We start from the raw sequence: 27,032 nt of genomic DNA, 5'->3' as shown, positions 1-27,032 counted from the left end.
CAGCAGGCACTGCTCTCCCCCCAAGCTCTTGCTGGTCCTGGAAGTGAAATTTGTAGTAAAGCTGAACCACTCTTGACGGTGTTTCTACCCCAAGTCCTAGCACTCCGGTCTCCTCGTCACCACTCATGGTCTGTGGCTGGTGCCCAAAATGAAAGGACTAGGAGTGTTCCCCTCTGAGGTCAGAGAACGTATTTAAAGTGACCTTGGACCATGGGGCCTAGCCCTGGCCTGCCTCTGCGACTCACCTTCTGCTCCGGCCCTTCCCTCTCGACCTCATAGTTCCCCAATGTGAACATGCTTGGGGGGGCGTCAATCAGGACCCTATGGAGAGTGACAGGGAGTGTGTGAGTAGGGACGGCTGGTGTTAGGCCTCCCCTTGGCCAGCAGGGCACATAGCAGCAAGGAGCTGTTTCCCATCTTACTTCCCAGGGGTGGCCCATCGGGCAACCTTTGCCCAGAACTCACTTCCTCTCCTCCTTCGCTGGACTCTGGGCTCAGCTTCAGTGCTCCTTCTTCTAGGTTTTCCTTCTTCGCTCTGCTGGAAAATGTCTGCCTCTGCCCCACCAGGGCCACGTCCAGCGGTTGGAGTCAGTATACCAGTGATTCCTGTTTACCGTGAAGAACCCTGAAAGAGTCCACAGACTGAGCCCCTGTTGTGTTTGCCGAGTTGTCGAAAGAAGGAGCATGAGATACAGCCTGGTGTCTGCCCCAGGGGCACTTTTAGGATAAGTGATTCATGGGCCTCCCTGGTGGCGCAAGGGGTTGAGCACAGCACTGTGAAGCTTTCCGCAGCCTCTGTAGCACAAGGCCCAGCCAGGGAGCTGCCCACATGATGCAGCAGACCTCTCCCATCTCGCCCGCACTCCCCTCAGCAGTGTATTTCAGTAGATCCATCTGTTCTGCTCCCCACTCTGTCTCTGGTGAATCCTCTCATCCTCCGCACCTCTGGCCTATACCCCAGTTCTTATATGCATAAATAAATAAAATCTTAAAATAAAAAAAGTGAAAAGGATAAGCGATTTGAATAAGCTTTGCCCTTACGTCTTCCCAAACACAGACAGCTCTGGCTGAACTAGCTCCGTCAGATCAAGGGCTTGCTCTGAAGTTATGAACTTGTTTCTCCTCTGCCAATCAGCCAAGTTTGCGAGAAACCAACCTCCGTTAGTTAACTAAAAATTATAAAAATCAACTAGATGTCTCTTTTGTTAAAAAAATAAAAGGTAAAAAAAAATTTAAAAAAATAAAATAAAATAAAAGCTATGTATTCTGTACATGTGATTTGTCGATATAAATTGAGGCCAAAACCAAAGGGTGAGGACCAGTCGCTCTGAGAAATCTTATATTGGCCTTCTGGCCCAGGTTTTCACTTGGTCTCTGAAAAATCTCTTTAATAAATTTCTTCTTTGGGCCTCCCTGGTGGCGCAGCGGTTGAGTGCTGGGTTGCGAAGCTGCCCGCAGCCTCTGCAGCGCCGGTTCGATCCCCGGCTGCTCCCCGGCCACCGGAGGAGGGTCCTGCATGGCGCGCAGACCTCTCCTGCCGCCCGCTGCTCCCCTCAGCAGTGTACTTCGATCCTTCTGCCTGCTCTGCTCCCCACTCTGGCTCTGGTGAATTCTCTCACCCTCCCGCGCTTCTGACTGTACCCAGTGCTTGCATAAATAAATAAACAAATCTTTAAAAATAAATAAATAAATAAATTTCTTCTTTGCTAAACTTTGACTGCACAGTGGTGGTTTTTACGGTCGACTCTCCTTACCTCCTGGTGGAGATAATCTCGCCTCTCCCACGCTGGGCAGAAACCTGTGCTGCCTCTCTGAAGATTGCATTTCCAGAGGGTGGAAAGCCCCAGGACAGAATCAGAAAAGGGAGCATTGTGCCTGTGTTGCGTAAGTGCGTGGGTGAACCTGTTGTAGAGCAACCCTGATACAAAACAGGGTGCCTGACTGTGGGTCCTCACCCGCGCGCTTAAAAGGACTTATCAATGCTCTACTGCAGGCACACGCGAAAGGTTAATAAAAGGTTTGTTTACAAGGGAAGGGGAAATGAGGAAATGTACAGCTCAGGGAGAAAAGTGGGAGACAAAGTTTTAAATGAGTCCTACCCGATCCGCCGATCAGGAATCCCAAAATGGCGCTCTGAGAGCTGGCCATGAGCCAGGAGCTGTGTAGCCAGGAGGCGAGCGACAGCGAGCCAGCCCAAGGCCCATGTGTTTGGTTTTTATATCCAACCTGGCTGCCCAACTCCACCCTCAGGTCCCAGCCACCCTCCCTTTGGTGGTGACGGGATTTGTCTTTCCCAATGTCTTGATGGCTTTAATCTGGAGTGGGGGTGTTGTAGAGCATGGAGTCCACAAAGCCTGTATGGGATTAGCTCAGGACATCCTTTCCCCCTAACAATTCCCCCCTTTCACTTTGTGCCACCATTTCCATGGTGATGAAGATCAAACATATGGATGCTGGGATATAGTCTCAGCTGAAAAATTTCCAGGGTTCCAGTGTGAAAGAAAACCAGTCCCTCCAGGTATTGTCCATTGTGGAAAGCAAAAGTCCTCCAGTCCTGGAAAAACAGTTCATCAGTCCAAGCCAAAAAAAAAAACATCTGGAGGCGTTAGCCAGAACAAGACAGCAAATATATCAAAATCACAGGAAAAAAAATCTTAAAATGGTTCAACTTATGTAAAAACAAATTCTCTCAACCTTGATCCCAAATTTTTCGAACAGCATAGCAAAAGTTTGCAAACTAAATCTACTTTTAAACCATATTGCCTATTTTTGCACAAAATCACAGGGCAGAATAACTAAGCAGCAATTTTTAGCTGGCTTCGTTGGAATACTCCATATAGGATCAGAGCGAACTGTTGACATCCGGTCCATGTAGGCTTCTGGAACAAGTTGGTCTCATCAGACTCTACCTGGGCTTTCCTCTTCTTGAGGGTACCAGGGACTTTTTGTTGGCTGGGCTGTCCAGTCCTGCCAATGGAGGCAAGCTTCCTCACCTTCTTTGGAGGTCTCTGGAACCCTAAGAACAAAGCAAACAGGTTCTCCTCTTCTTGGTTCAGCTGTTTCAACTTTCTGGAAGAACTCCACACAAAGCCAGACAATGAAACTTATGTCCAATTTTTTTCAGTTTATGCAAACAAAATCCCTATGGAAGTTATGCAAAAACAGACTCTGAGATAAGTAGTAAAAGATTACTGCCACTATTTTTATGCTGTGTTGGTATCAAGGGGAGAGAAAATGCAAACACAAGTTAGCTTTGTTGGAAAAAAAAATTGCAACCTTGCTGCAGATCCTGGTCACCAAAACAAGAAAACTTTGTGGATTTAGAACAAAATGCAAAAAAAATCATCAGTATTATGCCAAGGAAAACTTAGTAAATATCAGGCGTATTTCCAAGTCTATTCAGTCCTTAGTAGGAAATTTTTACTCTCAACAGTTCCATCAATAGGAATCTGTTGAGAAACCAACAGTCTTGGTTTCCCAGTTTCCTCTTCTCATGCCTTCTATCCAAAGACACGGAGCTCAAACATCTTTCCCTATGTCCCAACATGTTTCTTCAGGACCATATAGCATCCGACCATATAGTGTCACTTTATCTAACTCCTGAGAGACTGAATACACAAGCAGGTGACAGGTGGGTCAGAGGCCGCTGAGCTACCACCTGCAGCAATCAACCAAAGAAGCTGCTACCTGTCAGTCAGATTCGTGGTCAGGCTACCAGCTCCAGCAGCTGGTGCAGGAGGCCAAGCAGAAAGAACTGAAACAATTGGCCTTCTGTCCAGCCTTGGCTGGTAACTGCAATCTCTGCTAAACTCTGTCTCTGCTTTCACCATAAGCGCCAGCCAGAGAAAGCCAAGTGTGCTCCCCTAACCATCACATAGGGTGCCCAGATTCTAATCGGCCGGCTTGCAGCTTCCCCAGACCAGCCACTTTCTGCCAATGAGCGTTGAAACGTTCCCTCTTTTCTACTATTGTATAAATCTTACCCTCTCCTGCATCCTGCCCAAGTCTCTGCCAAAATGGTGGCCGACTTTCTTGCTAAGGCAAGATCTCACCTGTTCCCGTTCGGGTGGTCGTTGTTTATCTCCACACCCTCTGGTCCAGCTACTGTGGTAAAAAATAAATCTGGCTATTTCCTTCCCAGAATCTCTGGGGGCATTCCCATTCTGACCTGGACTTTGAGGAACAGTTGCTGAAATCATTCCTTCCATCTGCCTCTCTCCCTTATTCACCCCTCCCCACCGCCCACCCACCCACTGAAGTTCCAGACTCTGAGTAAATGTGATTGAATGTGCTGGTTTCTAGGTTCTGTGGTATAAACGTTTGCCTGCTGAGAGCAAGCTTGCTATCACATTAGGGCTAAGATCTGAGGTGGAGCAAGACGCCAGCTCAGACCCTCCTAGCTTAGCCCTTCCTGGCCCGGGATCTCCAGGAAATCAGAAATCAGGAATGTCTGCTCCTCCGAGCTCCCACCCCACCTACTTAGGCCCTCTGGCTCTTTCCTTTTGCCCTAAAAAGAGACTAAGAAGAAACCATTCTATAGTTACTAGAAGCTGTCTGGGCCCCTCCCATAGGCCTCTAGTTTAGCATCAATGTCCCAATTTCTGTGTTGGTGCCAGAGGGGCATAACTGCCTCCTTCCCTGAGACTTGTCTTTTGAGCCCTCCGCCTGGAGGAGGAGCAGTGAGCGGCCAATGACAGGCTGACACAGTGGGTCAGGCCCCGGCCTTAAGGTGGGGCCCATTTAGTGGTGCCATTTCAGAACTTCCCCCGGGATCAGGCAGAAAATGGGGCTCACAGTCCTCTCCTGACGCTAATCCAGTTCTTACAAAATTCTTCACACCCGCCCAGTGAGGTAGCTATTGTTGTGCCCACCTTGCAGGAGAGGACACTGACCGCTGGTGAAGTTATGCTCACTTGCCCAAGGTCAGGTGACGTTCCAGAGCTCTGGCTTCACCCCAGCTCTGCCTGAGGCTAGGACCGAGGGTGGCTGGGCGTGTTCTCTCCCAGTGAAAGCAGGGTGCTGTGAGGCGGCCACCGGCACTCAGACGCAGCCTCTTTCAGCCACATCCTCTCGCCTGTCTCTCTCTCTCCCTGTTTCCCAGGGATTTGTCTCCACTTTCCCTTTTCTCCTGTCTTTATTTGACAGACTTTAAGTACAAATAAACTACAGTAAGTCCTCACAAAAGGTTCTTGAAACGATGTATAGCGAGACCGGTTGGATCACAGTAATTGATGTGAACAAGAGTTCCTACAGCATATTTGTGGTCACAAAATCACCACCAAACTTCTAACTAAAGACCCCAAACACTCTAACGTGAAGTAGTCATTTATATTCATTCATTCATCCCCTATTCATCCTTCCTTATTCCAGTTCAGGTGTGGTGAGGGCTGGGGGCCAGGGAGGAGCAGAGCTTATCCCAATAGCTCAGGGCATAAGTGGGGACCCACCAGACAGGAAGCCCTTCCATCACGGGCACGTCACCACACACACTGTCTCTCAGACGGGGGCAAGCCAGACACACCCATGCCCCTGGTGTGCATGTCTTTGGGGTGGGGGAGAAAGCAGAGCACCCAGAAAAAAAATCCCTCGACAAGGGGAGAAAGTGCCAGCCCCACGCAGATAGTGGCCCTGGCTGGAAATCAATGTTTTCCATCAACCTTGTAGCGAAATGTTGAACAAAATGACATTATTTGGGGACCTACTGTACTACGTTCTCGCGCGGGCTCAGCTGCTTGCCTGCTGTGCGGCGGGCAGGAGCAGCCCTGGAGGGCTCGGGATTTGCCCGTGTGCAGACCTGAGCCCGCCGCCTTCCCTCCCCGCACCCGCTGCCCCAGTGCTTTCCTTGTCCACCAGCCACTTTCCTCCACTTGGCTTCTTTGCTGCAGCCTTCTACTCAAACTAAACAAATCCCTGTCTCATCCTAGATTTGTGCAGTTAAAATTTGTTTGCCTCCTAGGAAGTCTGCTACTGCTTGTCCTGAGGCAACCTTCTGATTGTGCAAACAGCGAGCTGGACTCAGGGCCACCTGGCTGAGCACTGGGTCCATCAAATCTGTGCAGAATCCTCTTCCACCCACCCAATACCTACCCGCTCACTCACCCACCCACCCAACTTCCCACCCATTCACCCACCTAACTGCCTACCCAGCACCCACTCACCTACCTGTTCACACAACCCATCTTCCTTCTCCTCGCCCTTTCTTGCCTACAACTAGCAGACAGGTGCTGACCCCCAGATGTCTACTCCAGGCTTAATGGCCGCTGCTGGGGACACAAGCAGAAATGAGTATCTGCTCTCAACAGGCTCTCATCAAGAGGGTGCCCCTCTCTCCCGGAGCCCTCAACCTATACCACTGCAGCAACGAGCAGCAGCAAGGGTTGTTCCCAGGCCATTATTCTGCTGCAACCGTGACCAAGCCCAGAACTATTGGATCTTCTGTACAAAAAGTTACCCTGCTGGGAAGCAGGTTACCACTCTAACTTCATTCACTCATCGAGTAGAGATTGGATGCTTCCTGTGTGTGCAGGGGGTGCTGGGGCCATAGAGGTTAGGAGGAGACAGGCCCAGGACTAAAGAAGCCCACGTTCCTACTCCAGTCCCAGGACATCAAGGCGTTCCATTGAGTTATTTTTTTCAAGCATTTTTTTCAAGACTCACCGAAGCAGAACTAATCACGTCCTCGGGTCTTACGGGTCACATCTGCCTAGTGAAACTTCTGATTTGAATGCATCAGAATAGTGTCCCCTGACATGTATGGCTTTTTGAGGGCCTGACATCTTTTTCATATTTGCTTTGTTTCCCAGCAACCAGCCCTTAGTCTGGAGCGTGTGGGCAGCTCTTACAGCGGGAGGAACACAGGTCACTCGGGGTCAGGTGGAGGGGAGAGGAGGAAGCAATATTTGCAGTGTGGTTAAGGCGTCAGTGTCTTAGAACTTTGCACTAGCTGGGCAACCTGAGACAAATGACACAATTTCTCTGTGCCTCAATTCCTTATTTGTAAAATGGGGATTACTAGCAGCCCCGCTCCACCAGCCCCATAGGACTGTCATGAGGATTCAAGGAGATAACAGACCCAGTGCACAGTGCTGGGCACGCGAGGCTGATTCCAGCTCCTTGGTTCTGGCCTGAAGATGTTATAGTCCAATGCTTGCTTCTCCCTTCCAGGCCCCAAGCTCCAGCCAATGGCCCAAATCCTCCAATGCACCCATCATCCATCATACCAAGAACCCCACGCTCTGGGGCTCAGGAATTCAGGGAGAACCAGGTGCTTTGGAGAGGAGCCTCTTAACCTCCGCTGTGTGTGTTTCTACACTATAGACTTAAAATGAATTCTGTTTTGAGAAAATTCAGGGTAAGGTGATGGGTTGTCCTTCAAAGACAGAAGTGAGACAGATCGCATGTAGCAAGAGGAAGGGCAAAAATTTTAGGGAAAATGTCCTGTGGGATGGACTGAGGTATCTGAGGGCTTTTGCCCACCAGATTTCTGTTCTCTTTCCATCTAGAAACAGCTCAGAACAGACCCCAAATACTCAGTTCCTGAATTCAAGTAACTTCTGCCCTGGGCTGTCCATGGCCCCCACCCACTAGTATGTGGCCCATTGTATGCAGCCCCTACCCTGCTGGAAACTTCTTCAGTCAGCACCACTGGGTGTATGGACAGAACAGAGTGACAGAGGTGAGTCAGGAATGCTAGAGTGGGAGAGGCTTCCTCAGACACTTCCCCTGCCCTTAACTCGCCACAGGCTCTGAACACCCTGGGGTGCCTGAGGACACGACTGGACGTGATTGACTCATGGTCCCAGGGGCCTGAGGACATGTGTGACTTGGGTGTCCACGCCCTCCTTGCTTATATCATCCCCCTCAGCTGCCATCTGTTTTTAGGGAAGGTCACAGTCATCATTCACTGAAATGGGGTGAACTTTGGACACCCTAAGGTCCTGGCTGGAGCCTTGCGCCCTCATCTGTAGAATGGATAGTGATTGTGAGATTAAGGACACATCCTGTTCTACATTTTTATAACCACATTGTCTTTGCCAGAGCGAGGCATGTTCTCACCTTGACTTTTCTCTGCTTAGAATTTACCAGCTAGGTCTGAAGTGTTGTGACCAATGCTGGGCAGCTTGAGAGAAGAGACGGTGTCCTAGTTGTCTGGTATTCCATCTCCTCCCTCACCCACCAGCGCTGGAACCCAAGTCTGAGGAGAAGGGGCAACGTGAAGGCCTGGATTTAAAGGCCTGGGCCTCTGGCACTCACCCTGTCCCTATGACCAGCCCTCAGTTTCCCACTCTTTTGATTTGAGTCTTCTTTACAGAATTTGGGCCACTTCTGCTTTCTCCTTATTGGGTTTTTCTGTCACAATTTCCTTTTCAGAATTTAACCTTCCACCAGACTACTCTTCATTTCTAAGAATTCTAGGGCCTTTCCCCAGCCACACTGTGTCTGAGGTCTCTTCAGACTGCTTACCTCGGGGTGATATGGCTGCCCACATTCCTCTTGCCCAGTGTCTCTCTTCCATGCAGCCTGGCCTCCCTCAATACCTTGGCGTGGCCCACTCGAGGGTCCCCGACAGCTCCGTTCCCAGATCCAGGACGTCCTCATTTCTCACCTCACTTCACTTCTGGCATCTGGCAGGGTGTGACATTGTTCATGTTCCTTTTCTCCAGGCAGTTCTTGCGGAACCTTCTCTTGCTTGTGCTTCCTTCTCTACCCTCGAGGCTCTTTCTCAATCTTCATGGGCTCCTACTCTGCTGCCAACATTGGCCTTTCTCTGGGACCTGCCCAGGCCCATCTTTCTCCTCCCTTTTCACATCCCCACCACCCCCAGTTCTCATCTACCACCTGTGCTGATGCTTCCAAGACTCATTTCCAATCTGGATTTTTCTCCAACTGCCCAAATGCCTGCAAGGACACCTCCTCCCAGAAGCCCCTCCACCCCCTCACCTTCCACGATAATCATCACAGCAGAGTCGTGATGACAGCCAAAGCATGTCTCTTCCTAATTCAACCTTCCCAGTAACAAAGGCGGTGCATACTTTTATTATCACCACCACTTTGCCGATGAGGGAACGGAGGCATAGAGAAGGGGAGAGAGTCCAAGCTCGTAAATGCCACATTTTTATTTTCTCAAAAACAAAGTTGGTCTTGGGCCTCCCTGGTGGCACAGGCGGTTGAGCGCAGTGCTGTGAAGCTGTCCGCAGCCTCTGCAGTGCCAGATCGATCCCCGCCAGCCTTGGAGCAATCCACATGGTGAGCAGACCTCTCCTGTCTCCCCCGCTGCTTCCCTCAGCAGGGTATTTCTTCAGTCTGCCTGGTCTGTTCCCCACTTTGTCTCTGGTGAATCCTCTCACCCTCCCATGCATCTGGCCTGTACCCCTGTTCTTGTACAAATAAAATAAATCTTTAAAAAAAAAAAAACAATGAAGTTGGCCTTGCCCACCCCTTCTCCCCTCCTCATTATTCTCTAATTGAAGGACCGTCACCATGGATGTCCATTTGTGACCAGTCTCCAGTTCACCTCCATGGCCATTAGCTACCTCACAGCCCTCATCATATCCCTACCGACTGATCTGTCTGCAGCTAGTTTCCAAAGAAAACATACCCCATAGGGCATCTTTGTAGTTTTCCAGAATTTACATTTGAAGATCAGCTTTGCCAGTTTCCTCCAGTGCTTTCTACTGCTCTCAGGATACAGCTCGCAACATACCTTAGGGGGTTTCCTGGATCTGGGGTGCACTTCCCCTTCCTCTCCTCCTCCACAGCCCTGACCTCATCTCTCACCACTTCTCATTCTGTTTCCCATCACGCGTTTCCCCAAAGGTTCTCCTGTCTCAGCTTTCTTCCACATTTGGCTATTCCTGCTGAAGTACTCTCTAATAGTCAGTTAGCTTCCAGACTCAGCTCAAGTGCTGCTGCATCCAGGAAGTCTTCCTGGAAGTCCTTACCCACCCAGCCTGAGGGCTCTGGGAGTGTCCCTCCATAGTGCCATCCCCTACCCCCAGATACTATGGGGTCAGTATATTGCCCCCTCATAGTACACTGTTTACACACTTACCTTCTCCGCAGACCCCAGGCTGAGTCTTTGTGGTTTGTGTTATCTCCCACTGCTAGCAAAGGGCGTGCATAATCAGCCTCAAATTTATACAACAAATCAGGCGTGTTGTATAAATGATGACTAAATGAGTGACAACCCACTCCATACATCTTCTAGATGTACGTATGCTTGATTCATTGGAACCTAGAGGTTTTCAGGTCTAAAGTGGGGGATTCTTGCCAGGGTCTCCATTAGGGCCCTGACCCCACCCTGACAACTGCTCCCTGCTCCCCAGGCTAACAGGTGGGGAGTTAAATATTTGCATCTACCCAAGCCGTAATTGGTGAAGCAAGAAAAATCCAAGGTTAGAAAGACAGCCGCTGATAGTTGGGTGTATGCTCTGGGAGGCCCTTGCATACTCCGCCCTCCACCCACCCCTGAGTCATGTCGACAACTTCCTCTCTGACCTCTAACTGCTTGACCACCTCTTTGAACACTTGGCTTAGGAGCTCAGAGGCCCTCACCTGGCCTTCCAGTCATGGCCAGTACCAGGACATCCCTCCTCCTGTTGATGGGTAAGCAGGGCTGAGGGTGTCGGGGTCCAGTAGGACAGAGCTGACAATGCACAATTTGGATTCAGACCAGAAGAAGGATTTGGAATCACAGAGGGTTTGGGACCTGGAGTTTGCCAGGGGAGAAGGGTTTGAGGAACTGCTCTGGGGAGAAATGGAGAGATACCAGAAGAGAGGTCAGTTGCCGGGACAATCCAGAGACTACTTAAGTAGGTGGAACAAGCTAACCTAGTGCTCTGTCCATAGCGCCCCATCCCCAGAACTTTGACCCCAGGCTTTCTTGGCAGGGTGGGTAAGGAGCTTTTTTGAGCTTGGGTATGGGTTTGTGGATATGGAGAACTCGACCTTTCCTGCAGGCCAGGGGGTGAAGAGCTGTCTCTGGACAGAGGAAGGGAGAACATTGGGTGTTGGGAGAATGGCCCCCAAGTGGGGGAGCTGAGCAGGAGGAAGGCCCTTCCCCAAGCCTCTTCCCACCCTCCTCTCCAGGCCTGGCTTCTTCTCTCTGCTTCAATTTGGACACGGACCAGCCAACAATCTTCTCCAAGGACAGTGCCGGGTTTGGACACAGCGTGGTCCAATATGCCAACTCAAGGTGAGGACCGGGTGCTCTGGGCAGCTCCTCTCCCTGTGCAGGCCGCTGTCTCTCCCACACCCAGACTTCCTTCCTGCGTGGTGTGGCAACTCCCCCAGGGCCCAGAGCAGCCGGACTGCAAGCCTGTGCCCCTGTGCCTCCACACTCTCGGCTGACACTCCCTGAGACTCGTTCAGTGCCCGGTCGTGCCCAGACCTCTACCAGCCTTATGAGCTAGGAAGCAATCATTCTATAAATATTGATTGGGCACTTTGGGGGCCTTGGGGGCCAGGCATCCACCAGAGAGGGGAACTGAAATTTCATGGATCTCCCCTTTTCAGATGAAGAAACGGAGGCTCAGTTTTCTTCTGAGAGGTGGCGCAGCTTTGCTCCGGGCCAGTGTGGCTCCAGGGGCCACTCTGTTAATTGCCAGGATCTTCGTCTCCCCCAGGGTAGTGGTCGGAGCCCCCAAGGAGATAAAGGCTGCCAACCAAACAGGGGGCCTCTACCAGTGTGACTACAGCTCGGGCACCTGCAACCCTGTCGCCCTGCAGGGTGAGTGCCACCCCTCCCTGAGGCCCAGGGAGGCCCCACACTGTGGGATACCCACTTCCCACCTTCAGCTCTGCCTGCAGATGGGCTCCCCGATCCCCTCCAGGCCTCCCTGCCCACCGCAGCTCTGTATCCACCCTACTCCCCCACCAGTTCCATCAAGGCCTGGAAGCCCCCTTCACCTCAGACCTCCTTGTCAACCAGAGTTGAGGTAACCCTCACCCAGATCTTACACAACCTCTTCTGTCCTGAGGGTGACCGTGCACATATTTGTCCCCCCAGTGCCCCCAGAGGCTGTGAACATGTCCCTGGGCCTGTCTCTGGCGGCTGCCACCACACCCCCTCAGTTGCTGGTGAGTTGCCTGGGGTCACAGGGGTGTCGTGAGGGGAGGAGTGGAGACCTGGGACTGCAGGGGCTGAGGTCTTGTGGCAGGTGAAGGTGCTGGGGGTGGGGGAGCCAGGATAGCCCCTCCCACCACCCCCTTCTGCCTCAGGCCTGCGGCCCCACGGTGCACCATGCCTGCAGCGAGAACATGCACTTGACAGGTTTCTGCTTCCAGTTCAGCTATCCCTCCTGGCAAGCCCAGAGGGTTCCTTCTGCCCTGCAGGGTGAGTGTTCAGGGCCCCGGGGCCTCCAAGGAACGCACACACATCTGACTGGGGGCGCAGTGGAGCCAGAGATACCCTTGCCAGAGTGGATAAAAAGGGATCTGAAAAAAAAACACCGCTTAGTATAGGGTTCCAAACATGGGCTGGGGAGTCGTGATCTGATTTCACACCTGCCTCATCAGTGCCCATTGCAGGACTTTCCCACGACCTTGCCCTCTCTGGCTCAGTTTCTCCATCTGTCTGATGGTGACGCCCCACACTGAGAGAAATGTAAGGTGACCATGGCCGGGGTTAGCCTAGAGCCCGGTACGCGTGAGGGCTGTTAATGCCAACTGCTGTTATTTTTAAAAAGAAGGGGGTTTATTTTTTACCCAATTTGCCCTGGGGCATAAACAATTGGTTTGTGTATGAGGCTGGGAAGGGGGGAAGAGAGTGCAACAGCCTGAGCAGAGTGCGTGTATGTGCGTGTGCACGTGTGTGTGTATGTGTGTCTAGGGGGTATGTGTGTCTCAGCGTGCATGCGTATGGCCTCCTTGGTGCTGAAGGGGATGGATGGTCAGGAGGTGAGTGAGTTTTTCAGACCTTGGTTTCCCTTTCACACGTGGCCCTTGGGGAGACTAATACCTGGCCACTGAATGGGGTGCTCTTTTGGCACCTCCTGGGCAGTAGAATTCACCCACAGGCACCTGGACTCGTACCAGAACTCTATTCTCTCTGGGATGAGTCTTCTGGGGCAGAAATGGGAAGCTGGGAGTTAGGGGTGAAATGGGATCTCTGCTCTGAGAACGGGGAGAGTCTCCTCTTCTGAGACCATCCGGCAGGGGAGTGGGGGGCCATCTTTATTCTGAGAAGAGCACAGGGGCCGCTTTGTGGCTATTGTCTGGGGGGACATTACAAATATTTAACAAAACTAGAGTTTGGCACTGGCCAGTGAGAACAGACACTGACGAAGGGCTAGGGCAGCGTCTTTCCATTGCTGGATCATGGGGGTGATGGGGGTACGGGGCTCAGGGGGAAATGCTGGACAGCTGAGGAGCCCCTAGATTCTAGAGGGAACCCTTCTGGGCTGGCTGTCCCACGTGAGCAGCTGAATCACAGATGTAGCCCCTCTAGAGACCGAAGGGCCCTGTTCCAGAGATGTTAGGCCTGGGCGGGTGAGGTCTGGGGGCCCCGAGGCTGAGGTCTTGGGCTCTGGGAGTGTCCCTCCATGGCGCCATCCCCTGCCCCCAGAGTGCCCGAAGCGGGAGCAGGACATCGTGTTCCTGATCGACGGCTCAGGCAGCATCGAGCCCAGAGACTTTCAAAAGATGAAGAACTTTGTGACGACTATGCTGAGACAGTTCCCCAGACCTAAGACCCAGGTGTGTCCTCCAGGCGGGAAGGGAAGTCTGCGGGCTGCTGGCCAGGCCTGGGGGAGGGGGTGGGACTCTGGTGAAGCAGCCTCTCCACCCTATGCCCTTCTCCAGTTCTCTCTTATGCAGTTCTCCAACCAGTTCGAGGAGCACTTCACCTTCAGGAAATTCATGGCCAGCCCAGACCCGCTACGCCTGATGGATTCAGTCAGACAGCTAGGCGGGACCACTCATACCGCCTCGGCCATCCGGAGAGTCACGTGCGTCCTGACTTCTCCGGGTCCTTCTCCAAAGCCTTGTCCTTCCTTTGGGCCTGTCTCCATGAAAAAGGGATTAATGGGGAGGAGGGACTGACATTCAACCTCTGGTCTGCTCACCAAGTGGGGGCCAGTGGAACAAGGGCCCACAGGGCAGGGGGACTCTGCCTCATCACAAAGGCAGCAGGGGCCGTGGGCAGCTCTGTTCACAGGCTCTGGACTCTCTTCTTCCCTGACAGGAACAGGCTGTTCAGTGCTTCAGTGGGGGCCCGGAAGGATGCCTCCAAGATCCTCATAGTCATCACTGACGGGGAGAAATTTAAAGATCCCCTGGATTACCCTCAGGTGATCCCCAGAGCCGAGGAGCTGGGCATCATCCGCTACGCCGTTGGGGTAAGATGTGGGGGTGTCCATACAGCTGTCTGCCCTGCTTCCTCTTAAGACAGGTTCGCACTCAGCTCCCTCAGTTTCTCCCGCCTTCAAGATGAAAACTATTCCAGCCCAAAGCAGCCGGGATCCCTTCCCAGCATCCCTCCTCGGTGCTGTCTGAGTCTCCTCTTCTTGGCCTACACACAGTGGGAGGCCTTGGCCCTCGCCCTGGGCCACAGCCTCAGCCCCGCCATGTGGCAGGCTCACATGTGCAGGTATCAGCCCTGTCCTGGGCTTTGCAGGTGGGCGAGGCTTTTCAGAACAGAAGGTCCCGCAGAGAACTAGAAGCCATTGCATCGAAGCCCTCCAGTGAACACATATTTCAAGTGGATAATTTTGATGCTTTGAGAGACATTCAAAACCAGCTGCAAGAGAAGATCTTTGCCATTGAGGGTAAGTCCACGATGGAACGACTGGCTTCAGAAACCCTCACCCGTAAGTGCTTTTCCTCCTTGACCTTGGACACCCGCGTCACTGGCCCCCAGCAGTCAACATTAGAGCCTCCTGGGGGTCAGGTGTCCTTCTCAGCCTGGCTGCGCCGGTCTCTCCCCTGGAAGCCCAGTGTCACGTCTCCCCCCAGGAACGCAGACCACGAGCAGTAGCTCCTTCGAATTGGAGATGTCCCAGGAGGGCTTCAGCGCCGTGTTCATGTCTGTGAGTGGGGCGCCTTTGGGATCACTGACATAGGAGTGGAGGAGAGGCAGGAGGGAAAGAAAGTGGGTGTTAGAGGAGTGGAGGCGCCGCCGGCATCTCTTTGGCACTGGCTTCTGCTTCTCACTCCCACCCGCTCAGCCCTGGCATCCTTCCCTCCCAGGATGGACCCGTTCTGGGGGCCGTGGGGAGCTTCAGCTGGTCTGGAGGTGCCTTCCTCTACTCCAAGGGCATGAGTCCCACCTTCATCAACATGTCTCAGGAGAACGTGGACATGAGGGACTCTTACCTGGGTGAGGAAAGGCCAGGCCGGGGCCCAGGTGGGAGCCGAGCTGCTTGGCACGAAGCCCAGGGGTGGGCGGGGGGAGCCTTTGTGATGAGGCCCGGCCCCCCTCAGGTTACTCCACTGAGCTGGTCCTTTGGAAGGGGGTACAGAGCCTGCTCCTGGGGGCCCCCCGCCATCAGCACACCGGGAAGGTCGTCCTCTTCACCCAAGCGTCAGGGCGATGGAGGCCAGAGGCCAACGTCGCAGGGACACAGGTTGGGCGTGGAGGGAGCCTGAGTGTGGGCAGCGTCTCCAGGGGCAGAGAGGGAGGAGATAAAGGGGTCCTGGGGTCGGGGGGGGGCAGGAGGCAGGGGAGAGGTGGGGCCTGTCCCAGAGGGGTGGCTCTGGCAGGGACAGGCAGGACGACTTCAGGCTCCTCCCCCACCAGATCGGCTCCTACTTCGGGGCCTCCCTGTGCTCTGTGGACGTGGATGCAGATGGAAGCACAGACCTGGTCCTCGTCGGGGCCCCCCATTACTATGAGCAGACGCGGGGAGGCCAGGTGTCCGTGTGCCCCATACCCCCGGGGGTGAGTGGCTGATGGGGCCTGGGCGGGTGGGGTCTGGTGGGGTGAGGGGTCGCCCAGGTTGGGCCTGGCACTGGTTTGTTCCGCAGAGGACCAGCTGGCAGTGTGTGGCTGTCCTCCGTGGGGAGCAGGGCCACCCCTGGGCGCGCTTTGGGGCAGCCCTGACGGTGCTGGGGGATGTGAATGGGGACCAGCTGACGGATGTGGCCATCGGGGCTCCGGGAGAGCAGGAGAACCGGGGCGCTGTCTACCTGTTTCATGGAACCTCAGAACAGGGCATCAGCACCTCCCACAGCCAGGTGAGGCGAGTCACAGATTCTGTTGCCATAACAATCTCCTCCTTGCTTCTTCCTGTATTTTACGCTGCCATCTGGAAAATTGCCTTTTTCCTCATCTTATCTCCTTCAATAAAGGAAATCCTAGCAAAGCAGGCAGCAAGCATAATGTGGAAACACTGACTGGAAAGTACCCTACCGATTGGCTCCTATTTCGGGGTTTCCCTGTGCTGGTGGACATGGACTTGATACTTGAGTAGGCGCTCCACCCTGGCCTTTAAATCCTCCAGGAGCTCTCCAAGGCCCATAGGCCAGTCATTAGCAAGTCCATTTTACAGATGAGATGTGGGGCATGGAGATCAGTGACTTGGCTCATCCAAGGTTTAGAGTGAATCAGGAGTGGTGAGGAGCAGGTTCCAATCTCGCTGGTAACACAGGGCCCTGTCTCCTGCTGGCTCCCTGTCGCCAATCAGTTAGGTCTGGCTGCCATAGTCTGCTGTCCATTCCACCTGCGTGATGCTCTAGGACGCTGTTCCCTCCTGCCAGTAATGCTGCCAGATGCCCATCCAGGCAGGAGCCCTTTACCTGCCAGGCCCGGGAGGACGGCTGACCTGGCCCAAAGTCCAGGAAACCCCAATTAGAACACAGGTAAAGTTTCTGAACCAGCACTTCTCTGGAGATGACAGTCAAAGGACCAATAGGCACATGAAATGGATGCGCCAGGAGATGACAATGAGCCGCCACGCTCCCCGGGAGCACCGGGACCACAGGGCAGAAAATGCCAAGTGTTGCTGAGGATGTGGAGAACTTGGCGTGACTTAACAGCCTGGCAGTTCCTCAGGCTGTTAAGCAGAGTCACGGTGGGGCCAGCAATTCCACTCCTAGGTGTGCACCCAAGAGCACTGAGCACAGATGTCCTCCTGCAAAGCTCGCCACAAATGTTCCCTGCCGCGTTATTCATAAAAGCCAAAACATCTCAAATGCCCATCAGCTGGTGAATAGATGAGTAAATGTTATCTGTCCATACCACAGCATTCAATTCACCATAGCTGGAATAAAACACTAATACGTGCTACCACGTGGCTGAAACTGGAAAATTTGCTGAGGGAGAGAAAAGCACAAAAAAACACACATTGTCTGAGTCCATTTATAGCAAAGGTCTAGAAATGGTAAACCCATAGGCACAGAAAGAAGATTAATGGTTGCTGGAGGTTGGGGGGTCATGAAGGACATGGAGGTGACTGCTAAGGCGTGTGGGATTTCTTTTTTGAGATGAGAATGTTGTACAATTTGGTGACGATGCTAAAAACCACTGGGTTGTGTCCTTTAAAATGTCTCCCATCTCCCTCCCTCCTGGTCCTCTTGTTGCTTGTTTCCAACTTGTTCCCCTCACCCCTGGCCTGACTCCCTTCCCCTCTCGGGCAGCGGATCGCAGGCTCCCAGTTCCCTCTCAGGCTCCAGTACTTTGGGCAGTCGCTGAGCGGGGGCCAGGACCTCACCATGGACGGGCTGGTGGACCTGGCCGTGGGGGCCCAGGGGCACGCGCTGCTGCTCAGGTGAGAACAGCCTTTCTCGGCCACACCCCAGGCAGGCCTAGCTGGGCAGGGGATGCCAGCGTCCCCACCCTCATCCCAGGTTGTCCTCCTGGGCCCGAAAGCCTGTCCTCAGCTCGGTGTTCCGCCCGCAGGACCAGGCCTGTGCTCAGGATGCAGGTGCGCATGCATTTCACGCCTTCAGAGGTCTCCAGGGCTGTGTTCGAATGTCAAGAGCCGGCAGCCCGCGACCGGGAACTAAGTGGCGCCACCATCTGCCTGCGAATTTATAAAATCTCCAAGCATCGGTGGGGTGAGTCCTCTCCCATCAGACGCAAGGCCCCTGACCCCTGCCCAGGGCTCCGTCTCACACCTTGCCCGTTGCTCACCAAAGGAGTTCCTGGCCTGCTCAATCCCCCCACCTGCTTGGTTCCCCTATAGGTGACCTCCAGAGTTCTGTGACCCTTGTCCTGACCCTCGACCCCGGCCGCCTGAGTCCCCGTGCAGTCTTTGAACAGACAAAGACCCGGAATCTGACCCTCGTCCGGAGCCTGGGACTGAGCGAGCATTGTGAGGCTGTGAAGTTGCTGCTTCCGGTGAGGCGGCCTCAGGATGGAGGCGATTCTGAGGCGGCAGTGGACCGGGCAGGGGAAGATGGGGGAGGGTGCCGGCCCTCACCATGGCACCCCAGGATAGCACCTGGCGCAGGAGGTGCTCACCAGGAGTTAGCTAAGAGAGAGTGAGTGAGAGAGAGGGAGAGAGAGGAGGGATAGACTGCACCTGCCTTTCTTCTCTGGAGCCACCCCTGTCAGGATCTGTCCTGGGTGCCGGGGACGCAGCAGTGGACACAACAGTGGTGCCCACAGGGAGCTCTGGGAGCCTGAGACTCAAGTCCCTAGATAACAGATGTCAGGGGGTGGTGAATTCTCTAAAGAAAGACCAAGCCAGAGAGGAGAGCAGAGGGTTGGGAGGCCTCTTGGAACAGGTGAAGTGGGAGAGAAGCAGCCAGAGTGGGGCAGCGTGGGGGCTGGGCTCATGCAGGACCCCTAGCAGTGAGCGCTGCTGGAGCAGGTGCCCACTTCTCGAGGCGGCAGGATTCCAGCAGGGACTGGGAAGGTGTCCCTTAGCTACCTGCTCGCTTTGATGTCCTCTGTCCTCTAGACCTGTGTGGAAGACGCAGTGAGCCCCATCATCTTGCGTCTCAACTTTTCCCTGGTGGGCAAGCCCATTCCTTCCTCCGGGAACCTCCGGCCAATGCTCGCTGCGGGCGAGCAGAGATACTTCATGGCCTCCGTGAGTCCTGGTGCTAGGATCTTCCCAAGGGGGTGGAGGGGCAGGCTCCAGAACTTGGAGAAACCCTTCTTTGCCTTCCCTCTCAGCTCCCCTTTGAGAAGAACTGTGGGGCTGACCATGTGTGCCAGGATGACCTTGGCATCTCCTTTGACTTCCCAGGGTGAGTTTCCAGCCCCTTGGACCTCCCCTGGCCCCCAGACCCCAACCTGGACCCTACCTCTCCCTAGCATTTCTACCTTGTGCTCAGAAACCAGACCTCCTGCCCCCGTGTCTCCTCCAGATCCCTACTCTGTGTCCCACCACCAGACCTCACCCTAGTCCCAGAATCACCTGCTCTCTACCCCAACTTGTAGCTTGGACAACCTATTGGTGGGAAGCAACCTGGACCTAAACATGAGTGTAAGAGTGTGGAATGATGGCGAGGACTCATATGGAACCACAGCCACCTTCACCTACCCAGCAGGGCTGTCTTATCGGCGCGTGACATGGGACCAGGTATTCTCTCTGGGGAAGGAAGCCACTGACTCCTGTCCTGGGTTCATTCTCAGGCTGGAGCTTCCATTGCTTCCCTGTATACCATCCACATCTGGCTGGGTGAGGCGGTACCGTCCACGGCTGGCTGGGTGAGGTTGTACTGTCCATGGCTGACTGGATGTAGTTACACTAGCTGGGTCTTGTCTCACTCATGTTATGTTTATCTCTGGCCATTGCATCTTAAGGACTTTTGCCAATCAGGAATGACTTCCCAGGAGGCTGTTCATGTGAGAGAGAGGGACCTGCCTTAAATTTTTTTATAGCCCATATTCCTTTCTTAAAGGAAAACACATCTTGGCCTTCAAATAATTTTTAAAAACTGTTCAGTGAGAGGAGTTGATCTTATTGGTTACACCACCAGACTAGGGCTTGGTACACTTTTTTTTTATAAAGGGCTTGATGGCAACTACTTCAGCTTCCAGGGCCACGTGGTGAATCACAGCTGCTCACCCGCCTTTATCCACCTGTCCTTGCCTAGGTCCAGCTGCAGTCGCGCTCCCTGCGCCTGACATGTGACAGCACCCCAGCTGGGAGCCAGGACGCCTGGCTCACCCGCTGCAGCCTCAACCACATCATCTTCCGTGAGGGCGCCCAGGTCAGCCTGGCTTCCACCCACTCCCAACACCCCAACCCCACCCTGTTTCACCCCACAGTGACCCCATTCCTTCTTGCTGCTCCTTCCTCAGATTACCTTCACAGTCACCTTTGACGTCTCCCCTAAAGCCACGCTGGGAGACCACCTTCTGCTGACCGCAAATGTGAGCAGGTGCGCTGGGCCAGGTCCAGGGACAGCACCCCCACCCCGTCTCCTCCCCTGAGGCCCTTGCCAATGAGGCTCTTCCTCTTTACCCAGTGAAAATAACAGCCCCCAGACCAGCAAGACCACCTTCCAGAAGGCGCTTCCGGTGAAGTATGCTGTCTCCACTGTCATCAACAGGTACCACATGATGAGCTCGAAAGAGTTCTTCGGAACTGTGATGGGGCTGGGGGAGGTTCCATTTCCCTGCAGCAGCTGAATATCTGGGATGTTTTGATTTCATTGCCAGGCTTTCAGCTGGCAAATGACACTGCTAAAACACCTGCTAAACATCAGTGTTTATTATGGGCTACTATGATAATAATAACTGATATTACCATGCATCCTTCTAACTTTAGTGGAAGTTACAGTCCTCAGAAGGCTTTCTCAAAAGGTCCAAGATTATCCCTCAGTTCCCTAAGAGATACGAGACCTTCCCCAGTCCTAAGGCTCTTAGTGCTTTGTTGGGAAATGAGGGTACCCTGATCCAAGGCAGAATCTCACCAAGGGGCTTTCTGTGGCTGTACCCTGAGTCTATGTAAGATTCCCACAGAGGGCCTCCCTGATGGCACAAGGGGTTAAGATGCAGCACTTAGTACTATGAAGCTATCCACATCCACTGCAGCACAAGTTCGATCCCCAGCCAGGGAGGTGACCCACATGGCGCAGCAGACCTCTCCTGTCTTGCCTGCTGCTCCCTTCAGTGGTGTATTTTCAGTCAGTCTGCCTGTTCTGTTCCCCACTCTGTCTCTGGTGAATCCTCTCACCTCCCCCCTGCATCTCTGGCCTGCACCCCAGCTCTTGTATGCATAAATAAATAAATCTTAAAAAAAAAAAGATTCCTAGGGGGCCAGGGCCTCAACTGAAGGCCCTGTGGTGTTGGCTTGGCTCCTGTGAACTGGCTTGTTGGATGGTAAATTAAGCTTTTCACACCTCCTTGCAGGAAACCCACAGGCAGGATGCACCCCGTGTAGGTGTAAGTGGCTCAGTGGCCCAGCTGTACTCTGCACGCGTGACTCTGTGGGTGGGATATTTGCAGGGCCCTCCAGGATGAAGTTGGGACATTTTGGGGGATCCCTTTGCAGAGGAGGGATGAAACTTCAAATAAAAGTGGTGGTTTGGGATTTGGGACTGCAGACAAAGGACAGGTCCCCAGGGAGTGGGGTGGGAAGGTGGGTGGGCAGAGGTGAGACCTGCCGTCCCAGGGAGGGGCTGGGCTGGCTGCTGTGTCTCCAGGCACAGAGCTGAGCAGGCCTCAGAGGCTATTAGGCTGCCACTCAATGAAGTTGGGCACTCTCACCGAAAAGCCTCAGGCCCAGAAAAACTAAGGAGACAGGCAAGAAGGGCCCTCAGCGAAGGGCTGTGAGAGGCCAGAGAGGGGCAGTAAGCATTTGTCCACAGCATCAGCCTGAGTCTCCCCCACACTCTGCCTTGTCCCACATGCCCACCCAGCCTCCTCCATGCTGTGAAAGCCTGAAAGGGAAACTGAGATACAGGCCCGGCCCCCGCTTCCCCTATAGTCAGCAGCACAGCTCTCAGTTCCTTCCACTGCACCCCCGCCGGCCCCCCTTGGCGTGTCTGTGGGCCGTCTCTATAGGAACCTTGCACCAAACTTGAAACCTAACCGTTCTCCCTAAACTCTTCTACCCTCAAGGGAGCTACCGACCTCATCTGAGGCCACCCCACAGCCCTACCGTCCACCTGTCCTTCAGAGGCAGCCAGAGCCTCCTCGGGAGGTCCCCGTGGACCTTCCCAGCCATCCCCGCCTCTTCTCTCTGCAGCCATGAACACTCCACCAAGTATCTCAACTTCTCGGCCTCAGAGGAGGAGAAAAGCAGCATAGTCCAGCACAGATACGAGGCAAGTCTGGGTGGTGACTCTGGACGTTGGTCTGGAGTCGAGGTTAAGGAGCAGGTGGGGTTTTGGCTTGGGCTTGGCCCTCAGTGCCTCTGTGCAGGTGAAAAATCTGGGACACAGGGACCTACCCATCAGCGTGAACTTCTGGGCGCCTGTGGAGCTGAACCGCGTGGCCGTGTGGACTGGCATGGAAGTCGTGCACGCCCAGGTACTCAAGGACTGTGTGTGGCTCCTCTCTAATGTCCTTTACTGGGCTCCCTGCGGCCCTCACGAATCCCTGCTGAGATGTCTGTGCGCCCCGGGTCTTTTCCTAGAATCCGTCCATTCAGTGCTCTTCGGAGAGAGCAGCGCCCGCGGTGGCTGACTTCCGGAGCCACATGCAGAAGAATCCCGTGCTGGTGAGGAGGGCTCGGGGCTGGCCCCACTGGAAGCCACACATCAGAGGGATTTAATTCGGGAATCCATGTCACATTCAGATCACACCTGCTTGACAGCCTCCCCCACCCAAATGTGCTGTTCCCTTCTAGCCACACAGGCCAGTCAGTCTGCCTATACAGACTTGCTTCCTGCAAGTTCGCCTCTCCCCGGCCTGATGCTGTCTCTCTGTCCCTAGGACTGCTCCGTCGCTGACTGCCTGAGGTTCCGCTGTGATGTCCCCTCCTTTGGCGTCCAGGAGGAGCTTGACTTCATCCTGAAGGGCAACCTCAGCTTTGGCTGGGTCAGCCAGGTGTGTGCCCAACAGCACAGCCCCTCCCCCGCTTCAGGTGGCACCGCCTGTGCCTGTGCCCATCCTCGTGCTGAGACACTTCTCCCATGCAAGCATCCGCGGGGTCAGCATCCCCAGCTCTGCCCTCTCCTTGCAGACTCAGCAGAAGAAGTTTCAGCTTGTGAGTAGGGCTGAAATCCTGTTCAACGGGTCCACGTATTCCCAGTTCCCAGGACAGGAGGCATTTCTGAGAGCCCAGGTAGGGGCTGTGTGGCCAGGCAGGTGGGATGGCTCCTGACGCAGAGTCCGTGATGCTCACTGGGGGCCCCCAGGGTGGCAGGGGTAGGACGAAAGGGCCCTGGGCGGCACATGAGTGTTTCTGTATCTCACCTCTGGAAGCAGGGCTTGGGGAAGGTGGGGAAGGAGTCAAAGGCTGGGGAACCTGGGGACAGTCTGGGACAGGAAGAGGCCTCCTGACGGGACCACCTCTACTCCAGGTGGAGATGGTGCTGGAAGAGTATGTGATCTACAACCCCATCCCCCTTGTCGTGGGCAGCTCTGTGGGAGGACTGCTGCTGCTGGCTGTCATCACAGCCGTGCTCTACAAGGTGAGCGTGTTCATCCTGCTCCTGACACCACCGGCATTTTATCCCACTTGTGACAGCATGAGAAAGACTCAAAACAAAAAAAGGGAAAAAACTCACCTTGGAGCCAGGCACCCATTCTTCTTGGTCCCTGTACTTGAGAGATCCCCTCCTACCTACGAATTACAAGTCTCCATCTGCCCCCCATGTTTGCGCCTTCTCTGAGTTTTGGGTGTCCGCTCAGCTCTCACCCTGTCCACCCCACTCTCATCCACCTCTTATGTGTTTCCTTGGACTGCAAGTCATCTCATGATAGTGCAGCCCTGGATTTGCAGTTAGCACCGCCACTGCAGGGCCTTGTCAGGGCTGGGTTTAGGTTGCTCGTTCTGAAGGTGATTTTCCAGCTCTCGGAGTGGGGGTGAAGTCTACAGGACGCACTGTATACAGGTCCTGATACAGTTCCAGAAACAGCGATCCCTCCTCCCAAACCCAGGTCATCTCTTTCCTCTTCCCCTTCCTGATTTTCTTCTCCTTCTGGCCAACAGGTTGGCTTCTTCAAACGTCAGTACAAGGATATGATGGAGGAAGCAAATGGACAAACTCTCCCAGAAACTGAACAAGCCCAATAAGAAACTACCTCCTATTCTCCTTCAGTTCTGCTGTCCCCTCCCCATTTTTTTAAAGATTTATTTATTTATGCATACAATAACTGGGGTATAGGCCAGAGGTGGGGAGGGTGAGAGGATTCACTGGAGACAGAGTGGGGAACAGAACAGGCAGATTGATCAAAGTACACCGCTGAGGGGAGCAGCGGGCGAGACAGGAGAGGTCTGTGACTGTATTGGGAAATATGTCAAAGGTTTAAAATGAAAGGTTTTTGAGGATATGAGTTCTGAATGCTGCCTCTCATGGTGTTCCCTAACTGTGGTGGACATTAGTAGAGGAAGGTGTAAATTCTGGGGTGAGTGACTGTGAATCAAAAAATTAACACCTATCTAGAAAGCGTTATACCATCTGAAAGTTATTGGGTCAGCTATGTATTCACACCTAGGCTGTTGTCCACTATAAAACTGCCAAATATCTAATGGGGGTGGGGGGCGGGGAGGGGAGGGATTGGGGTCAAAATAAGGGGGTTGCAATTATATGGGGAATATAAAAATAAAATTTATTAAAAAAAAAAAAACCTGCCAATAACGACTGAAGCTAAAAGCCTTTGTGCCATTTTCAAAGCAGAAACAAAGCAACAGAGATTATTTATAACAACTACACACATATCACTTTCCTATCTAAATGGATTGATTTTATGATTAATTACAGAGAAGACAGCAAAACTCCAGTGGCATAAGTCAAAATGTTCTTACAGCAGCAGGTCACATACTCTCCAGCAGGCTTATAAACCAGCAGTGAGGTTAATGTCTATGGCAGAAAGTGACTTGTGTGACGGGAGACCAGTAACAGGAAGCACAAGGACATTTTCAAAGCCTTCCTTATAAGACAAGCAGAGGTAGTTGTTGGTTAATTCAGTGGTTCAGCAATGACATGAAGATGCATCTTCTTTATGCTGCCTTTGTCCTTAGACCGTTCCCTCATTGCTGCAAGATGGCTGCCATAGCTCCAGCCATCTAGTCCTTACAAAACAGTGCCCAAAGCAAGAAGGGCAGTTTCTTCCCACCTCTTCAGAAATCAGGGAGCTATACATTTGTATACCTTTTCTGTAGATTCTCAGATTCCCCCTTAGGTCTTAGTGACCAAGGATGCATTACATTCTACCCCCTGACGTGAGAAAGTGAGACTTTTACAGACTTAATGATACAGGTAACCATTCCAGCCAGGAAGAAGGGCTAGGGCTGCTGCAGGTATAGGACGACCCACAGCGTGTGGCAAATGTTATGCTTGAAGAATAAGTTGTGGGTAAAATTCACTTATGATGGAACAGCTTGGACATTGTTTAAAGTGGGAAAGCAATGACTAAGCCCTGTGTGGGGTGTCAGCATGTCGCCCCACGTCTGAATCAAGTTCCTGGTGTGGGATGTCTGACTCAGCCCTCAGCTTCTGTGAGCATGATGAATTTTCATTTATCACTGATAACCCAAGTAACAGAAAACAAGATTGGATTGTTTGTGATGAGTGTTCATCCCATGAGTGGTGTAGAGGTAGAGGGAGGGGTCACTGCGGGCCAGAGGATGGAGTGGTGACCCCACATACCTCAGCCTGGATTCAACTCCAAAGGAAAAATAGATATGAAGGAAACTGCTTTTCATACTAAAATAACATCAGGAAACTTTTTAATTTCAATTGTGGTAAGATACACATGATATAAAATTACTATGTTTAAGTGGCCAGTTCAGGGATGTCAAGTACATTCCATTGTGCAGCTGTCACTGTCATTGGGCCCACGAACACTTTGATCTTCCTAAACTGAACCTCTCTATCCACTAAACAGCAAACTGTGCCCCTTGCCCCCAACCCTGGCGGCCATCACTCTCCTGTCTGTCTCTGTAACTTTGACTGTTCTTGGCACCTCACACAAGTGGATCCTAACCGTGTTCATCTTTTGTGACTGGCTTCTTTCCCTCAGTCTACTGTCCTCAAGATCATCACCTTGTAGGTCCTCCCCTGGTGGCGCAGGCGGTTGAGCGTCGCACTGTGAAGCTGCCCGCAGCCTCTGCAGCGTGGGTTCCATCCTGGCCGGCCACCCGGCCGGCGAGGATCCCACATGGCACAGCAGACCTCTCCTGTTGCGCCCACTGCTCCCCTCAGGAGTGTATTTCGTCAGTCTGCCTGTTCTGCTCCCCACTCTGTCTCTGGTGAGTCCTCTCACCCTCCCACGCATCTGGCCTGTACCCCGGTTCTTGTATAAATAAATAAATAAATAAATCTTTAAAAAAAAAAAGATCATCACCTTGTAGAACGTGTAAGCATTTCCTCCCTTTTTAGGCAGAATGATGGTCCGTTATGGTGGGTTATGTACACATCACACATGGATGTGGTCTTATCAGTGTGTTATACACACACATGCATATATTCTAATTTTCCTGTATCCTTGCCAACACTTAACATTTTCTATCTTTTATTTTTTAGATAGTATCTACCCTACTGTGTATGAGTTCTTGATTTGAATTTCCTTGGTGATTAGCAAAGAGCCTCTTTTCATGCGTGTATTAGTCATTTGTATATCTTTGGAGAAATGTGTATTCAAGCCCTTTGCCCATTTTTCACTTGGGTTTTTGTTGTTGCTGAGTAGTAGGAATCCTTTATGTATTCTAGAGATTAACCCCTTACCAGATACATCGTTTGCAAGGTTTTTTTCCCATTCTTTACACTCTAGTTATTGTGACACGTGAATTTGTTTTGATCTGGTTCCATTTATCTACTTTCTCTTTTATTTCCTTTTTGTGTGTGTGCACATCATATGCATGACATTATTGCCAAATCCAACATCATGACGCTTTCCCCCTATTTTTTCTTCTAAGGATTTTGTGTTTTAGCTCTTACATGTAGATTTTTTGCAAGGTTTTCTCAAGCTCACCCCACTTTTGCACCCCCCCTTTCTCACTTCCTCATCCTCAGGCAAACACAGA

General features: G+C 52.8%; 1 protein-coding gene across 1 annotated transcript; it reads left to right on the top strand.

Moving 5' to 3' along the window:
* Nucleotides 1-10,526: 10,526 nt before the first annotated feature.
* On the top strand, nt 10,527-24,520 carry LOC119240169 (integrin alpha-X). Its single transcript, XM_037504535.2, has 30 exons — nt 10,527-10,605; nt 11,089-11,194; nt 11,625-11,728; nt 12,008-12,078; nt 12,220-12,334; nt 13,565-13,695; nt 13,801-13,946; nt 14,183-14,336; nt 14,615-14,765; nt 14,953-15,026; nt 15,187-15,316; nt 15,421-15,563; nt 15,737-15,877; nt 15,964-16,173; nt 17,575-17,705; nt 17,837-17,994; nt 18,123-18,277; nt 18,843-18,974; nt 19,061-19,134; nt 19,328-19,469; nt 19,987-20,103; nt 20,195-20,274; nt 20,362-20,445; nt 22,086-22,164; nt 22,262-22,369; nt 22,476-22,559; nt 22,775-22,888; nt 23,025-23,126; nt 23,365-23,475; nt 23,997-24,520. Exons 1-30 carry the CDS (start codon nt 10,569-10,571, stop codon nt 24,078-24,080), a joined length of 3,468 nt encoding a protein of 1,155 aa, XP_037360432.1. The 5' UTR covers nt 10,527-10,568; the 3' UTR covers nt 24,081-24,520.
* Nucleotides 24,521-27,032: the final 2,512 nt, after the last annotated feature.

Source organism: Talpa occidentalis, unplaced genomic scaffold, assembly GCF_014898055.3.
Source record: "Talpa occidentalis isolate TD23 unplaced genomic scaffold, MPIMG_talOcc4v2.1 talOcc4.12, whole genome shotgun sequence".
NCBI classification, from domain to species: Eukaryota; Metazoa; Chordata; class Mammalia; order Eulipotyphla; family Talpidae; genus Talpa; species Talpa occidentalis.
The sequence above is the reverse complement of the archived record's forward strand: the minus strand, read 5'-3'. Positions and strand labels throughout refer to the sequence as shown.

What these genes read in the sequence shown, in the direction of transcription:
- LOC119240169 (XM_037504535.2), top strand. Translation starts at nt 10,569, where the DNA reads ATGGCCAGTACCAGGACATCCCTCCTCCTGTTGATGG. An exon ending in TCGGCCATCCGGAGAGTCAC is followed by an intron (nt 13,947 to 14,182) that starts GTGCGTCCTGAC and finishes CTTCCCTGACAG; the next exon opens with GAACAGGCTGTTCAGTGCTT. An exon ending in GAAGATCTTTGCCATTGAGG is followed by an intron (nt 14,766 to 14,952) that starts GTAAGTCCACGA and finishes GTCTCCCCCCAG; the next exon opens with GAACGCAGACCACGAGCAGT.